This window comes from Dasypus novemcinctus, chromosome 1, assembly GCF_030445035.2.
Source record: "Dasypus novemcinctus isolate mDasNov1 chromosome 1, mDasNov1.1.hap2, whole genome shotgun sequence".
NCBI lineage: Eukaryota > Metazoa > Chordata > Mammalia > Cingulata > Dasypodidae > Dasypus > Dasypus novemcinctus.
The window spans coordinates 68109081-68128123 of NC_080673.1; the positions used below are offsets into that span (position 1 = coordinate 68109081).

Sequence of the window (19043 nt, forward strand, 5' to 3'; positions counted from 1 at the left end):
CTATGGACTGTGGTTAGTAGTAATAATATAATATTCTTGCATCTATGCCAAAGATGTACTGTGTTGATAATATGGCAATATGGAAAATGTGAGCCAAATGTACACTACCGACATGGTAACAATCAGCTGATATTATCTTATCTGTAGCAAGTGTTCCATCACAGTGTGGTGTGTTGATGGAGGGGTGTTGTTTGGGAATTCTGCACATGTGCATGATTGTTTTATAAGCTTACAACTTTTGTCATAAAAAACATTAAAAAATAATAATAGGATGGGTTGGGGGAAAAACACACCAAATGTAAGATAAGGACTATGATTAATAGTAAGATTTTGACAATATTCTTTCATAATTTGTAATAAACGTCTCACTACAATGCAAGGTGTGGGTGGAGGGTTGATGTATGGGACCCCTGTATGATATTACGTATGTTTGCTTTCTAAGTTCACAACTTTTACTATACACTTAATTGTTTATGTATATTCATATATAAATGATATAAAGATAATAAGGTTGGTTAGTAGTAATATTTTGACAATGCTCTTTAATCATTAGTTAAAAAGGTTGAACAACGATGCCAGTTATTGGTGGTACGGTGAGTTATGAAGAGTCCTGTATGATGTTATATATTTTTATTTTGTAAGTTCACAACTATTATTATACACTTATTGTTTATGTATGTTTCTGTATGAGTGCTATACTTCAATAAATTAATTTAAAAAAACAAAAACAAAAAACCACTCAGTTTCTGGTATTTTGCATCAGCACCCCTTTGGTTGACTGAAAGAGTCTGGTAATAACAAGTACTCAATAGTGCTCTTTACCCCCTTCTTATACACAACCTTTTCCATGAAGCTGTCTCCCAAATGACCCCTTTTGGTTTCAGCTACTTGAGTTCTATCCTCCTCTTTCCACCTAGCTTTTTATTTTCTGAGCAATTGTGAGTTTCTGCTTCTCTATCTTTGTACCCCACCTACTGCATCATTTTTATGAAGGTTGACTTGAATAAGTGGTGGGTGCATTCAAGAGGGGCTTTTATCCTCAAAATTCACACTCTCAGAATTCTCCACCTCTGGCAAGATGCCAATCAGTGTCTTTAGTCAGACTAGTCTACTCTCCACTCCTAACGGTATAATGCAGCTTGTGATCACATTACAGAAAATGGGCATGATGTATGGTATTGTAATTAAGGGATAATCCGAAACCTCAACCGGATGTTATATTGGAAAGAGCGACTGCATAAGGAGACCAGAATCAGTTTCTAGTCCCAACTCTGCACTTAACAGCAAAGGGTTTTAGCAAGTCCTTACCTCCCTAGGGCTGGTATATAATAAGGCTCAAGTGACATAAAGTGTGTGGCAGAGCTTGGCATACTGTGAAGCAGTCTAACACGGAAGCAATTATCATCCGTATGTCTACTGGTCTCCATCTCACCAGATCTATGAAACTCTACATTTGTTCAAGTCCTTTGAACTGCTAAGTAGGATTTTTTTTTATTAGAAAAAAAAAAATTCTCCAAGATTTCTCAGTCAGGGTTTGTCTGGTTTTAGTTGACAACTCTTAACCCATCAATTCATGTCAACAACCAGGAGAACTAGTTCTCCATAATAGACTGCTTTAGTCTATTTCGTACAGTCAAGTGCAGGGAAGTGTGGAAGCCCGTAGATGAAATTTGTAGGCATCTGGGAAAATCTCATATTTGAACTTGAGAGGAAATAAACTCTTTAGGACATGGTTTTTGGCTGGTAAAATAGCAAGGGCTAGTCACAACAGGGCCTTTGAATAAAGAGCAAGGAAGCAAAAACAACAAAAGCCCTCCCCATTAGCTGTAGGTTTCACTTATAAGCAATTGCTAGGATTCTGGCAGCAAGTTGTTTTGGGCCTCGACAGAATTCACATGTGATCCATAGAAGGTAGAAAGAAATCTCTCATCTCTACATGTTAATTAAGGAGGACAGATGTCCCTGTGTTTATTCAACCATATGTAGGTCAAGACTAAACAAATTAATAAGCAACTTAATCCTCAGCCGCCTCCAAGAGCTTATGGGACATCTATGAACAAACAACTGCCATAGAATCTTGGGAAAGAGGAGATGGGAGCGGAGAGAGAGATTTCATATCTCTCATTGCACTTCAAGTTCCACATCCTGGTAGGAGGCATGTCAGTCCCTCCACAACACATTGTCTAATATCCAGTATTTGGGATGATAAAATGAGTCAACAGTAACAAACCTTACTTTCCTAGATATTTTTTAAAGCAAACTATTTCAACTTCAAAAAATAAAATAACAGACAAAAGGCAGTTTAACAAATTATGGAAGAATTACTTTTAAAAATTCTGTCCAGGCATCTTTATCTCATGTAATCCTAAAAACAAACTCAATTGTTTCTCCAAAGTTCAGAAATGAGCACAAATTGGTTAAATGACATGACCCAGGTCTTCTTGTCAATGAAGAAAATGCAGGGAGAAAAATGCCTAATCATATTTCATAAAACTAAACTCCATATTCTTTTTGACCCAGGTATAAATTGTGTAACTTCTTTTTTAAAAGAGTTATGTAACTTTTTTTAAAAGTTAAACTTTCCCTAACTGATCATACTAGGACTGAAGCCATACTAGGACTAGAGCCATAAAGAGAAATGTAACTAGACAGGTAACACCTGCTGCAGGCCAAAGGCGGGGTTAGAAAACAAGTTCTAAAAGGGCTCAGAGGAGCATGAGGCTATTGCAGCCTGTTTGCAGGAGCCAGGGTTTGATCTGGAAAAGGCAAATGGGAAACTGGAGAAGAAAAGGGGCCATGAAAATTATGTGTGCAGAAGGCAGGAAGCTGGGGCATAGCAAAGTATGCAAGGGGCTCTAAGCAAACCAGTGTGACCAGCGACAAATAATGCAGGGGAATTAAGACTTGATCAGTTGATAGAGGTGATTAACAGCAGATAGATCCCCCTGGATAGCAGCAATTCTAGGCGCTTCCAGGAGAAACCAGTTTTTCCTCTTCCCAGTGTTCCTGCCAGTGACTGCGGAACAGAAACTGAAAACCCTCTAGGAGTTTGTTTGGGAAAAGTAGTTTCCTCTGCTACCCGCTCTTTCTCCCCTGTGTAAGTGACTGGTGAGACTAGGGGCTGCTCTGCTTAGCCCTCTTTCCCTTCTTACTGGGCTGATCTCCTTGCCTAACTAAACACTTTACCCTCTTCACCTCTTCTCATTCTTCTAAGTGGTAAGCCACTTGCTTTCTGTGGTATTAAAAATGCTTTCAATGATTATACTGGTATCTTTGCACACATGTACAAAGATTATGTTTGTAAAGTAAATTCGTGTAAGTGGAGTTGCTAGGTCAAATGCTAAATGCACTTAAAAATGTGAAAGGTATTGCTAAATCTTCAATCACAGAAGTACATACCAATTTACACTTCCACTGACATTAGATATTTTTAAAAACAAGGTTCCCTTCTCACTTTCTCAGATCCCTGTCTAAATCCAAGAACTCTAGTAGCAAATCTGAATTTTAAAGTAGCTGGTGAAGTAATAGAAAGTGGTCAGGTGACATCAGGTATTTCCTAATTTCATCTGCCCTGTTTATAAGGCATCAACTTTGCAGTTCCACAGCTCTCCCCAGCTTCCATTCCAGCCATGGACACTAGCATTCATCTCCTATCTCAATAGACGCAAACAGTAATCAGAGGTATTATGTGAGGACGTTATTTATGCTTCATGTCTGGAATCCTCTCAGGTATTAAAAAAATTATAATACCTAACTTGTCTGTCATACAGCAGAACCAGAATTTGGATGAAGGGATATATAACTGAAAAGTCTACATTTTTTTAATACCACCCCTTAGTCCTCAAACATTTTTGCTTGAAAGCACCCTAAAATAATTTTGGTAAACTATGGATCCCTCACAGGTTTCTAAGCTGACATTTAAAATCTTTCATCATAAATTAAAATGGTTGCAAAGATAATAATTTCCAACATATTATAAATATTGATGTTTATAAATAAGATTATAAATATAAATCACTTTTAAATGAACCCAATGAAATTCGAATAGGATATTTAGAATCATTTTAAAAAATACATGAGCAAGTCGTTCTTTAACATTTAGAAAATTTCTTTTCCTTTTCTCTTTGAACTTGCATTTCCATTCTATTTTCTCCAGATTTTTTTCGTAATATATTTTTGCCAGAAAATTTTATTTTATTTATCATATATGTATATATAACAAAATAAGTTAAAGTTTTATATATTTTCCTCTAACATAAATGGGACTCACTCATAGAATTTTCATCTAGATTTAAGTTATTACAAATATTAATATATAATTGACAAAAGATAAATATATACACATATTTGTAATTATTATAGTAAATTTACTATTAAGGTAATACTAACTCCTGTAATAGATAAATTCCCAAATACTGATGGCTTAATATAAGATTATTTGATAACAGAGCCCAAAACAGAACTAGGTGGTGATCAGGGACACCGGTTCCTTCCCTCTTGGGCTCTGATGCCTTCAACATGCGGCTTTCACAAAGCCAAAAAAAGGAGACAATAAGCATGAAGAGAATTGGTGTGCCTCACTTCCACTACCTTCCAGTATCCAGAACCAGTTATGTTGGCAAAAGCAGGAGGATGGGGATGCATTCTAGCAGCATGCCCCAAGGGAAGGAGAAATGGATTTGGTAAATACCTTGACAATCTCAGCCACACATTTGTTTTATTGGAAATCCATGTCTTAAGAAGACTCATGATCCAACTTTTAAAATAAACTTTAAGTTTTATTCTGCCAAAAGCTAGTCTGTCTGGCAGCTACTTTTAAAATGATATATTTAATAAATAGGAAGTACAAAATTTTAAACATTTTATAACATGAAATTAGATGACTTGCTGAAATTACATGTATTTTGTACGATTTTATGTTTTGTTTATTTTAAAAACAATTTATCGAAGTGTATCAACCATACACGAACTTACATAAATAAATGTATAGAAAAAGTTGTGAACTTAACAAAAGAAACATGCATAATATCATACAGGGTTCCTACATATCACCCCACCACAAATAACTTGCAAGCTGTGAAGTATTTGTAACAAATTATGAAAGAGCATCATCAAAGTATTACTATGAATTATAGTTCTTATCTTGCACTTGGTGTATTTTTTCCCCCAACACACCCAATTATTTTTTTGTTTATAAACCATATAATTTATCTAAAATGTACAATCAGTGGCATGGCATTTGGTATAATCACTGAGTTGCATATTCATCACTTCAATCAATACTAGAGCACTTTCATTACTCCAGAAAAAACAAACAAACCCACTACCATACCCATATGTTAGAGCTACTAATTACAAATCCCATGATGTGCTTTCACCATTTCTATTCATTTCAAAACATTCACAAACTACATTATACCAGTTCTGCACAGATTAAACTTCAGGTCTGCATTCTCTAATCACAATTTATTCTCTAGTGACATATTCTAGCTATTAACTCCATGGTGTCTGACTTGCTTCTCTCAACATAATGTCCTCCAGGTTCATCCATGTTGTCATATGCTTCACGCTTTCATTTTTTCTTATAGCTGAATAATATTCCATTGTGTACATATACCGTGGGTTGTTTATCCATTCATCAGTTGATGGACACCTGGATTGTTTCCATCTTTTGGCAACTGTGAACATCGCTATGAACAGTGATGTGCTGATGTTTGTTCATGTCACTGCTCTCAGTTCTTCTGGGTAGCAGTTTTGCTGGGTCACATGGTAGATCTCTCTTCACCTTCCAAAGAGTCCTCCACAGTGGCCTTACCATCCTGCATTCCCGCCAACAGTTCCTATCTATCCATATCCTCTTCAACACTTGTAGTTTTGTTTTTGTTTGTTCATAGTGGCCATTCTAGTAGGTATGAAATGATCTCATTATAGCTTTGATTTCCTTTTCCCTAATAGCCTGTGATGTTGAACATTTTTTCATATTTTCAGCTATTTGTATTTCTTCTTTAGAAAAATATCTATTCAGATCTTTTGCCCATTTTTAAATTGGGTCATTTGTCTTTTTACTGTTCAGTTACAGGATCTCTTTATATATCATGGATATTAAACCCCTATCACTTGTGTGATTTCCAAACTTTTTCCCCATTGAGTAGGCTGCCTTTTTTTTTTTCCAAAGATTTATTTATTTATTTATTTCTCTTCCCTTCCCCCACACCCCGGTTGTCTGTTCTCTGTGTACATTTGCTGCGTCGTTTCTTTGTCCGCTTCTGTTGTCAGCGGCACGAGAATCTGTGTCTCGTCATCATGTTGTGTCAACTCTCTGTGTGGGTGGCGCCATTCCTAGGCAGGCTGCACCTTTCGCGCTGGGTGGCTCTCCTTACAGGGTGCACTCCTTGCACGTGGAGCTCCCCTATGCGGGGGACACCCCTGCGTGGCATGGCACTCCTTGCGCGCAGCAGCACGGCGCATGGGCCAGCTGCACACGGGTCAAGGAGGCCCGGGGTTTGAACCGCGGACCTCCCATGTGGTAGACGGACGCCCTAACCACTGGGCCAAGTCCGTTTCCCAGAGTAGGCTGCCTTTTTACCCTCTTCACAAAATCCTGGGAGATGTGGAAGTGTTTAATTATGAGGAGGTCCCATTTATCATTTTTTTCTTTTGTTTCTCATGTTTTTGGGGTATAAGGTTTAAGAGACCCCTAGTTACTACAGTGTCATTTCCCTGCATTATCTTTAGGAGCTTTATGGTCCTCATTTTTGTTTTTATGATCCATTTTGAGTTGATTCTTGTATAGGGAGATAGGAGTCCTCTTTCAATCTTTTGCTTATGGATATCCAGTTCTCCCAGCACAATTTGAAGAGACTGTTCGGTCCCAGGGGAGTGGACTTAGTAGGCTTATCAAAAATCAGTTGAGGGAAGCTGGTATAGCTCAGTGGTTAAGTGCCAGCTTCCCATGTAAGAGGTCCCAGGTTTAATCCCCAGCTCTGGTACTTCAAAAAAAAAAAAATTTCAGTTGACCACAGAGGTGAGCATTTCTGAACTCTCAATTCAATTCCATTGATCAATATTGTCTATCTTTATGAGAATACCATGCTGTTTTGACCACTGTATTTTTATAATACACTTCAAGCTCAGAAACTGTGAGTCCTCAACTTCGCTCTTCTTTTTGAGGATATTTTTGACTATTTGGGACCCCTTTACTTTCCAACTAAATTTGATAATTGACATTTCTATTTCTGTAAAGTATGCTGTTAGAATTTTGATTGGTATTGCATTGAATCTAAAAATCAACTTGAATTGAAATCTTCAAAATGCTTAGTCTTCTAATCCATGAACGTGGAATGTTCTACCATTTTTTAATGTTTTATTTATGTTAGCGTGTTTTGTAGTTTTCTGAATACTTAACCTATACATTCCTGGTTAAATTAATCCCTAGATATTTGAGCTATTTGTTGATTTCATAAATGGAATTTTTTTTGACTTTTTCCTCAGCTTGCTCATTACTAGTATATAGAAACGCTATTCATTTTTGCTTATTGATCTTGTATTGTCACTTTGCTGAATTCATTTATTAGAGTTCTAATAGCTTTGTTGTAGATTTTTCAGGATTTTCTAAATGTAGGATCATGTAATCTGTGAACAGTGAGAGTTTCACTTTCTCTTTTCCACTTTGGATGCATTTTCTTTCTTTTTCTTACCTAATTTCTCTAGCTAGAACTTCTACCACAATATTGGGTAATAGTGGTGACAGTGGGCATCCTTGTTCCTGATTTTAGAGTGAGTTTTCAACCTCTCTCCATTGAGTATGATGTTGCCAATGAGATTTCCCCCTTTATTATGTTCGGGAACTTTCCTTCTATACCTATCTTGTGAAGTGTTTTTATCAAGAAAGGATGCTGGGGAAGCGGCCCAGTGGTTAGGGTGTCCGTCTACCACATGGGAGGTCTGAGGTTCAAACCCCGGGCCTCCTTGACCTGTGTGGAGCTGGCCCATGTGCAGTGCTGATGCGCGCAAGGAGCGCCCTACCACACAGGGGTGTCCCCGCACAGGGGAGCCCCATGTGCAAGGAGTGCGCCCCATAAGGAGAGTCGCTCAGCGTGAAAGAAAGTTCAGCCTGCCCAGGAATGGTGCCGCACACACGGAGAGCTGCCACACCAAGATGACGCAACAAAAAGAAACAGATTCCCGTGCCGCTGACAACAATAGAAGCAGACAAAGAACAGCAGACACAGAGAACAGACAACTGGGGCAGGGAGGTGGGGGAGAGAAGGGGAGAGAAATAAATATTTTTAAAAAAAAAGGATGCTGGATTTTACCAAATGCCTTTTCTGCATCAATCAAGATGGTCAAGTTGTTTTTTCCCTTCAATTTGTTAATGTGGTGTACCTACATTAATTGGTTTTCTTATATTGAACTACCCTTGCATACCAAGAATACCACTTGGCCATGATGTATAATTCTTTTAATATACTGTTAGATTCAATTTGCTAATATTTTGTTGAGAATTTTTTCATCTTTGTTCATTAGAGACCCTGGTTTGTCCCTTTCCTTTCCCTTTATCTGGCTTTGGTATTTGGGTGATGGCTTCAAAAAATGTGTTGAGTACTTTTCCTTTCTTTTCAAAAAAAAATTTTTTTTTTTGGAGGAGTTTAAACAGTATTGGTGGTAATTATTCTCAAAATGTTTGGTAGAATTCACCTGTAAAGCCATCTGGGTCTTGAACTTTTCTTTGATGGAAGATTTTGATGACTGTTTCAATCTTGTGATTGGTTTATTGAGCTCCTGTGTATCTTGTAGCATCAGTGTAGGTTGTTTGTGCATTTCTAGGAATTTGTCCATTTAAACAATTTTGTTGACATAGTTTCTCATAATATCCAGTTATGGTCCTTTTTATTTCTTGTGGGTCAGTCCCCCCTTTCATTTCTTATTTTATTTGCATCTTCTAAGGGTTTGTTGATTTTATTGATTTTCCCAAAGAACCAGCTTTTGGTTTTGTTGATTTTCTCTATTTTTTTGTTGTTGTTGTTGTTCTCAATTTCATTTATTTCTGCTCTAATTTTTAGTAATTCCTTCTGTTTACTTTTGGAAATGCTTTGCTATTTTCTCCAGTTGTTGTTATTTCTTTGATTTTAGCCCTTTTTTTAATACAGGCTTTTAGAGCTATCAATTTCCCTTAGCACTGCCTTTACTGTATCCCATAAATTTTGATAATTTGTGTTCTCATTTTCATTCATCTCACAATATCTACTAATTTATCTTGCAATTTCTTCTTTGACCCACTGATTAAGAGTGTATTGTTTAACCTCTGTATATTTTCAAATTTCTCCCTTTCCCACCTGCTATTGATTTCCAGCTTTACTCCATTATGATCAGAGAAGGTGCTTTGTAATTTCAATCTTTATGAATTTATGGAGATGTGTGTTGTGGACCAACATGTGGCCTATCCTGGAGAAAGATCCATGAACACTTGAGAAGAATGTATAACCTGCTGATTTGGGGAGTAATGGTCTGTACATGTCTGTTAGGTCCAGCTCATTTATCCTATTGTTCAAGTTCTGTTTCCTTGTAGATCTTCTGTCTAGTTCTTCTATCTGTTGATATAAGTAGCATGTTGAAGTTTCCAACTATTATTGTAGAGACATCTATTTCTCTTCTCAGTTTTGTCAGAGTTTGCTTCATGTATTTTTGGAGCACCCTGGATAGGTGCATAGATATTTATGACTGTTACTCCTTCCTGGTGCATTGTCCCTTTTATTAACATATAATGGTCTTTAGTATCTCACCACTTTTTTGCCTTTAAAGTCTGTTTTGTCTGATATCAGTATAGCTACTCCTGCTCTTTCCAGGTTATTTGTGTGAAGTACTTTTTCCAACCTTTTACTTTCAGCTCATTTGTACCTTTTGGTTTAAGGCAAGTCTCCTGCAGACAGCATATGGATGGCTCATTTTCTTATTCATTCTGTCAGCCTATGTCTTTTGATTGGAAAGTTTAATCCATTAACATTCAATGTTACTACCGTAAAGACATTACTTACTTCAACCATGTTATTCTTTGGCTTTCACATTTCATCTTATTTTTGTCCATCTTTTTTACCTTTTAATTTACCATTTCTGATAGTCTTCACTTCTATATTCTCCTCTAAGTGCCTCTCTCTTTCCTTTTCTGGCTGCAGAACTCCCTTTAGTCATTCCTGCAGAAAGACTTGTTTATGAATTATTTCAGCTTATCCGTGAATATTTTAAACTCATAATATTTGAAGGACAGTTTTTCCAGATAAAGACTTCTTTGCTGGCAGTTTTTCTCTTTTAGTTTTAATTATATAATACTACTGCCTTCCCACCTCCATGGTTTCTGATGAGAAATCCACGCTAAGTGATAATGGACATCCCTTTTATGTTACGTTTCTCTTTTTCCTTGCTGCTTTTAGATTTTTCTCTTTATATTTTACTCCCTGAGCACCTGCTCAATTTTTTCCATTCTTTTGTTTTTTTCAATTTTAGCTCTTCTTTCCTGTTATGTTCTTTCTTCCATGATTTCAAATCTGATGTTCTGTGTTTCTACTGTAATTTTAATCTTTCTCATTTTATCTTTCATTCCCATAAAACGTTATTTTTCTGTCCAAGATTTCAAATTCTTCTTTGTGTATTAAGTGTCTTAATGCCTTTATTTTTTTAGCCTTGTTGTCCTTCAAATCCATGATTTGATTTGGGAGATTCATATGAACTTTATCTATTATCTGTTTCAAATTCAAGTCTTGTCTGTAGCTTTGATTTGTTTCTTTGCCTCAGTCTTATCTTCCTTTTTCTTAGTATGGCTTATAATTTTTTGCTGATGTCTAGGCATCTTATTCTGATGCTGATGTTCAGTTTCTCTCTCTTGCTTAGGGATTTACTTGCTTAGGGTAGCTGTGTGCTACCACTGTTGACTCTTGGTTCAATCTGTTTTAGAGAAGTAGGATTGCCAGTTTAACTGCTAAACCAGGGCTAAGTGCCCAGAAATGTGGTGCAGGCCAGTTTCCAAGGGCCTTGGAAGGGGGGGGGGGTGGTCAGTAAAGGCACCTGCTTATCTCTTTTATTTTTCCCATTTCATGCACTTTCTGGTCTCGCCTGCAGATGGCGTTTTGACAGACGTCTCAGTTCAGACCCCAGGAGCCAGGGGGCAAGGCATTCAGTGTAACTCCATGGGTGGTACAGAAACAATATCCTTAGGGCTTGCCAAGGCTCACAAGCTTTCTCATAAACTGTTCTCCCTTGGCCTGCCACACCCTTCCTCCCACTGCCTCCTCAGCAACCAGCCCTGGGCACTAGAAAGGGTGTTTGAGAAGGCAAATTATCTTTAGCTCTCTGCTGGCTCTCAGTGCAAACAATGTTGTAGGCCCACCAGGCCTGGAAGTGTAGAGTGCAACCTCTTCAATGAAACAGATCAAGTTCGCTGGCCAAAATCTGAATTTGCTGTAGACGGTGTCCCACCCTCTCCCCTTTCTTGGGGGAGAGATACCTGCAATCCCCTCAGTCCACAGCCACTGCATTCTACAGACTGTTTGTTCCAAAGGTGAGGGGATGGGTGCCCATTGCTGCTTCTGCAGCTTTACTCATGGGATTTTTCAGCCAGCAGACTCCTTTTCTTCATCCCTCTCTTCTGGGTGGTGTATCGCCTTCCCCTGGTGCCCTGGATTCCAGAGCAGCTCTGGACAGTCCTCTAGCTACTTTTTCTGGGAGAGAAGTGATACCTCTGCCTCCGTAATCCTCCATCTTCCCAGAATAAAGTGTTTTTAAATCTCTCATTTAATAACACACTGAACACTAACCAAAAATACACAAAGCCATACCCTTAAAAAAGTTATTTATAAAGAACAGAAATTCAGCAAGTCTTATGGGTTTACAATAGCTCAATGAATCATTAAAGAAGGTTTCACTTTTGTGTGGCCCGTGACTGCGTTCACATCCTCAACAATATTTGGATGGGTAGGGGAAATGCCTTTCTTATACAAAGTGTTTTCTTCTAGAGACTATTATCTGTATGGAAATCAACCACATCATCGGACAAATCAATTTCAGGGAAGAGTATTTATGAAAGTTTAGGATCAGGAAGTTGATTCCTTAAATTAGCTATGCTTGTATACCCTCTTCTGAAAGTATTTATGTACTCCAAGGCATACTTTCAATTTGAGGACCACTACCTTATACCATACTGCCATGGCAGCCCAAAGGAGTTTCTAAAAGTAAGGGGTTTTTACACACAGGTGAGATATTTTGATGCCTTCCCATGGCTCTTAAGTTAGGCTACATCCTTTGTCCCACTCAAAAGGACTTCTTTGCATAGTACTAACAGAACTGCAGTTTTGTTGTGGATCAAGGATTCTCCAAAAACAACAGAATAACCACTTTGAATCTGCTGTTTAAAGCTTTAAAAAACCCAAATAAGTATTAAAAATGTTTGGCAATAACCATATTTCAATCTCAAATATAGTCTACTCCTAGATACTAAAATGATTTTAGACACATTCTGCCTTCTGTCCATCAGTCTTCACTTAATTTTGGTTCTTACATAGTGAAATATGTAAGATTTTAATCTTACTTCATTGTTTGTGATGCTGTTTAAAATACCTTGGATATGTTGTATCCAAGGTATTTTATAGTTTAGGATTTTATTCAAAAATTTATGGTATATACACCAGATGTCACGGATAGTTATCTCTAGGTGGTAGGATTTCAGATGGTTCCTTCCTTCCTCCTCTTCCCTTCTTTCTTTCTTGGGAATACAAAGGTAACCTAGATGGATGAGGTTTCTGACCTTTTAATTTAAAGCAGAGAAGACTGAGAAGGTAAAACATAAAGGTGGAATTATAGTTTTGCTTGGGTAGTAACTTCTCTGCTATTCTTTTTTAGTCTAAAAATATCCTTATTATGATTTGAGCTATAACCGTATCAGTTGAGCATAATTTAGACACTAGTGATTTAAATAATATAGTTGAAATGAGAAAATACAAGTATGAAAAATTGCAGGAACAGTTTTTGAAAACTGGTTTTAGGAAATTGTGATGTGATACTTTAATTTAATGTGAATATATTGTTAAGTTCAACTCAATCTATTCATGCACCAGGTCAAAAATTATACTGTATGCAATCAATAAACTTTAAGAAGTCTTGAAAGCATACTTTATTTACTAGCTGAGTACTATACATAGAATAAGAGACCCTCCATTCAGGTTTTCTAGAGCCTATACAACAATTTAAAAAATAATAAAGCAAACATGGTTAATTTAAATATAGAGCAACAAAAAAGCAGACTAGAGATGAGGATAATTTGGAGGGCAGAAAATTTCTTTCTCCTGTAGGCTCTGTTTATGACCTGGCAAAGCCAGCTTTATTGCCTTCAGTGATGGGCAGATATACTGTTACTTGCTACTTCCATAATGCTTAATCAAGATACCTGTGGGAAACATGTCTCATTGTAAGTAGAAGAAAAGCTGGTGCAAACTACCTGTAATAAAACTGATTTTAGCGTATATAAAGCTGTTCTTGGTGAGAGATAAACTGTTAAAGTTTTATCTAAAATAAAAGTTGTTTAAAATTTTCTTGTGCATAATTTCAAAAGAGAAAAGAAATAGGGTTTCTGAAATGCCAGTAATGAAGTCAAACTTGGAAGTGAATGGCAGAGTGGGGAAGGGATTGCTAGAATGTCATTGAGCCTGGGAGAGGCCATTGAGAAGACAAATTGTCATATCCTGCTTCAAGGACAGGATATTTATGATGAGGCAGAAGTAGCAGGTCATAGTGATACTGGAAAAACATAATGAGCAAAATTGTTAACTGAATAAATAAGGGGAAAGAACTAAAAATGAGACAATAAGATAATTCCAGTTCATGACCTGGTAATTGCTTCATGAAGTTGTTCAAGTTAGCATCTAAGCAACCCTACTATTTCTCATATGGAGGTATTATAGAAGAACCACTACCAGGGCAGAAAAGTGTTCCTAACTTTATTATCCAGGAAAACAAAACAATTACAAGGAATTTGAGTTTTCTTTATTAAATAAAATACTTTGAATAGTTGAATTTCTACATAATGAAGATTCAAATGATATGAATTACTTATTGGGGAAAATACCTTTTAATACTTGGAGGTAATTCACCAGTGCTCAGTCATAATTGCTCATGTTTATTGAGCACTTATTGTAGTATTTAAAATGTATATATTAAAATATTCCACTAAACCACTTTCAGTTCTGAGGATGTGCATCATATAATAAAAAATTTGTAGTCTTAACCCCAAGAACGTAATTGTGATTTCATAATAGTTAAGAATCACTGTACCTCTTATATTTTTTAATGTAACATTTTTTGTGATCTATGTGTCTTCAAAAAAACACAAAATAATATAATAATAATAATAAAAGAATCATTGTAAGGGTAATATATGGGGGAAAATATACCTAATGTAAATAATGGACAACTGACCTATTTTAGTAATTTTTCATCAGTTGTAACAAAGGTAACTACAATTAATAAAAAGTACAATTATTTTTAAAAGTGCTATTTTCAATATTAACAAATGTTCCACATCAATACAAGGTGTTAGTGGTGGGGTGTTGTACAGACATCTTGTAATTTATGTATGATCATTTTGTAAACACACACCTTAGGTTAACTAGACATTTAAAAGATACATCTTCAATGTGCTTGTCCTGTTGACATCTGAGGAGAGTTAATCTCAGGAGAGATGAATCAAGTGCAAACTAAGGGAAAGGACAAAAAAAAAAAAAAAAAAAAAGAGTATTTTCATCTTTAACCCAAATCTTAATGCTGTTACAGCATTAATTTACTAATAACTAAACATAGCTTGGCATTGCTCTAAACAAGGTAATCATGAGTTGTTGACTACTTATGACTATTAGGAATGTAAGAGTAATTGACCTAATTATATGATATCACCATGAAATGAAGAATTCACACACACACACACACACACACACACACACATACACACACTTTGCCAAAAGTCTAAAGATCAGACTTATTCCATTCTGCCATCTAGTGGCAATATAGTTAGGTATTTATTCTCTTGGATCAGTTTCCTATATGGAAGAATAAAATAAAAATAATTAGCAGCTTTAAAAAGGCTAAGAAATTAGTTGAGGAAAAGATAATGCACCAAAAGGAAAATGATACTACAACTGAGTAAAGGAGAAACATAGGAAAATATAAGAGTCACAACTTTAAAGAATACAATTTATTTTAGAACTATTTAGTTATTAATATTAATTAATTATGTAATTCTCTTTCTTAATTTCTTTTAGTATAAAGAACACTATGTACTCACAAAGATGGTTTTAACTACTTCCTTAAAAGGACAAGGATTTGGAGTTAAACATTTTTAATGTTCCCTTTTAATTAAAATTTATAATAAAGTTGAGAACTGCAAAATCCTAAGGAAGGATGCAAATAAAGTCTCTAGAGATTTCTCTGGGTAAATTAAAATATAAAAATAAACAAGTTGGGGTAAGACCATTTAGATTTCTACTCAGTGGTGTTTTCTTGTTCATTGTCAATTTTTTCACTTTCTTTTTTTTTTTTTGGCTTGAGTTTTATACTTGGAATTTAAGAGGTGTAATTTTAAATTTTTTCCAAAAAAGTGTACATACCAAGTAAAATATGCATAAACAAAATTAGAAAGCAAAGGGTTAATATTATTGATAAGTAAAAAAGCTCTATAAATCATTCAGAAAAAGATGATCACTCCAAAAGTAAAACATAAAGGATATAATCAAACAACCTCCAAAAAAATAGCACTAAAAAATAAACACAAAATATCATCACTTGGGAGTTGAGCATCCTGCTGCTCACATGGGAGGTCCCAGGTTTAGTTCCCCGTGCCTCCTGAAAAAACAAAAACAAACAAGAAGCAAAACAAACGATAAAGCCAACATAGGGAAGCTGATGTGACTCAGTCGTTGAGTACTGGCTTCCCATATACGAGGTCTGGGTTTAATCCCAGGCCCTGGTATCACAAAAAACCAAAAACCAAAAACCAACACATCACTTGATCACTCAGTAATTCAATTAAAATGATGACATTAATAGTGATATTAAAATATTTTTGCTTCTCAAACTAACACAGAAAGATTCCCAATAATGGGTGTTGGCAAGGATGTAGTTACTCATACTTGTATACTCTGTATGTACAACCTTTCTAAAGGGTTTTAATTAGGAATATTTTTCACTTAGAATTTCAACCTCTAGGAAGTAACTCCAAGTTTATACACAAAGATTTATCTTTGTGTAAGAATACTATTAATCAAACTGTTTATAACAACTAAAACCTGGTTACAAGCTAAAGTCCAACAACAGGTGCATGATTATAAGCTAGAATACCAAATAACTATTAAAAGGTGTAGAAATATTGATGATATTAGAAAACATTAACCTCTACTAAGTGAAAAGAGCAGGATACAACGCCCTATGTATAGCATAATACCAATTTTTTTTTCTTTTTAAAAAAGGAACTTTATTTTTTTCTTCATGGTTTTCTAAATTTCCCAATGTACATTACTTTTATAATCAAATTAATATGTTAAAATTACTAATTAATACAAATCACAAAACTTTTGGTGACTGCACTTTCATATAAAATATAAAATATACAATTTTCCAATCAAATTTACACTTATTTAGGAGAGTAGAAATAATCTCGAACTATTAAATACATGTTTCAGATGTTTGTGTTCAACACAAAACACATTCAGAAAGAAATTTTAGATCATTTCAAGAGACCACTAAAAGCTTTAATAAACACTGTTTAGAAATTTTCACTGGAAAGTCATAACTTCAGACCTACTTAAGAAACCGTTTAAAAATTTATTATTCTAATCCATTAGGGGTTTTGCATTCCCTTTCTAACATCTCTAAGTAAAATTTATTTTATGAATACTCAAATTTGACTAGTCTCTAGAATTAAAGTATTAAAACCACCGCAAAATATTAAAAATTATAAAATTGTAAATTATTATTTACAGTGAGAGGTTATAAGGTTATGAGAAATAACCTAATGAAAATCTTTTATTTCCTGATGAATAACCCATTTATCTAAAGGTGATTATATGTATTTCAATGTTATCATTTATAAGAAAAAGACATCTATTTTATTCAAAAAGAAAATAAATTTAGTATACTGAAATTAGCTGCTTCTGCCAATACAAGAAAATATATGTGAATCATGTGCTAAATAAAAATGGTTTTGAGTTCATAATAAAACTTCATTCACAAAATACGAGTCTTCCACTAGCAGAATTTGAATAATACAGCTTTTCAACTATATTTTAAACAAAAAAATTAAAAAAATCAATTCAAATAATTCAGAAGAAGTGCTTTATTTTTTAAATTCCCACAAGTACTGAAACTATCATTTACACCAGTTGCAAGAGCAAAAAAATTAGAAATCGATTTTCTATATAACTCTTGAAAACACTTTATGAGCATAAAACAAAATTTAAATTAAAAAGGAAAAACCAAGTACTCCTTTTAAATTGAAGATAATCTGACTGCTTATGATATACCCACCTGCAGATGTATAAACAGCAGATGCATTCAAAACAGTGTAAAATTTAAATAATTTAAGACAATATTCCAACCAATCTCAATCCAGTTTTCAATTACTTGTGCAAGTTTATAAAGAATCACAAAAGTAAATTTCTCTTAATATGTAATCAGCTAATGCTGATTCAGAAAACTCCATACCAACGCTACAATAACTTTGGAAATCATGAGGTATGTCTGGGCGCAAGCAAAACCCAGCATCCAAAGTGCATGTACTTCAATGTAACTACAATCTTGCTATGTATTTTTAAAATTGTGTAAAAAAAAAAAAAAAGCTCTTTTTAAACTATACATCTAAGAATCTAAGATAAAAGTACATGTACCTTTTAATTTTTTACCAAATTAAAAAAATATATACGTAATCTTTCTTTGTTTTTAGTAAGTTCAAATATGAGTTGATAGTGGGGTAACTGGATTCTTTAAGAAAGCTCTATTGAAGAGATGAATACAACATACTATAGCTTCTTTAAGAAGTATGAGCTGAAATGTCAGGCATTCCTTGTGCTGTTTTTGTTTATGTTTAGGAATGCTGTTCTTGTAAACAATAGTTTTGGAAAAGAAATACTGAGACCAAAATATGTAACTAGAGGATATCTACAGAAGGTCCCCAAAACTACCCTTGTTTGCACAATCAGGGAAAATGCTTTTAGATTTATCCTGCTAGAAAAAATGCTACCACTTCTCTTCCTTTTTCTTTTTCTGATTCTCACAATTAAGCATCAGATTTTTCCCAAATAAGTACTGATGTAAATGCTGATTTCAAGGGCAAACAATTTTCATAAGAGTCTATTTCTCAGGCATTTCACCATTTGTTGAAACCGAGGCAGCACTGTTCTGTTGTAAATTGTCACTGGACTCCTGTGAAGTATTCCTTCTGGGAGAGTTTATTGGGACCTGAAGCTGAGTGGCAGATGTAGACTTAGCAGCATTTGGTGGCTTTGTAGAGGAATTAGATGGAAGTCTATGACGACTACTCTCCTCACCAGAAGTAGATGAATGTCTTTTTCTTCCAAATTCTTCACTAATAGGGGGCTGCAAATCATGAAAGACAACAGTAGATGGTTTTACTGTTTTTCCTCCCTTCAAAATCTAAGGTCAGACTTTCCAACAAAGGGAAATTATGTTAGTACTTGTGTAGATTTTATTAGTACAGGAAAAACTTAAGAGCAATTTAAGGTGTTAAACAAATTTTCTCCCAAACTAAATCAAGATACTACATTTGCTCATTCTTTCACTCAGCACATGTTTATAAAGCTTCTTTTGCTGTGTTAGGCCCTGAGCTACTCAGCAGGGCATAAACATAAGGCTGGGCTCCTTGCCTCTAAGAGAATGTTTTAGAGGGGCCATTTTCCTTTTTTCCAACTTCTGCCAACAGCAAAGTATTCAGAACTCTAGTCTCTTCCTCAACTCTAAACTCCTGTCTTAGGCTTCCTTGAATACCCATAAAG

General features: G+C 35.2%; 1 protein-coding gene across 7 annotated transcripts in view; it reads right to left on the minus strand.

Annotated features, from left to right (window-relative positions):
* Positions 1-14013: 14013 nt before the first annotated feature.
* The window catches only part of LARP1B (La ribonucleoprotein 1B), a 168026-nt gene continuing 162996 nt past the window's right edge, over positions 14014-19043 (minus strand). For 4 of the 7 annotated variants that reach the window (XM_058292245.2, XM_058292204.2, XM_058292155.2 and 1 more), the window contains exon 19: positions 17351-18627. In XM_058292245.2, the coding sequence (XP_058148228.1) occupies positions 18382-18627 (246 nt within the window). In that variant the 3' untranslated portion in view covers positions 17351-18381. Of the gene's footprint in view, positions 14739-17350; positions 18628-19043 lie in introns of those variants that run through there. The other 3 variants (XM_058292298.2, XM_058292104.2, XM_058292058.2) reach the window with 3 other exon arrangements.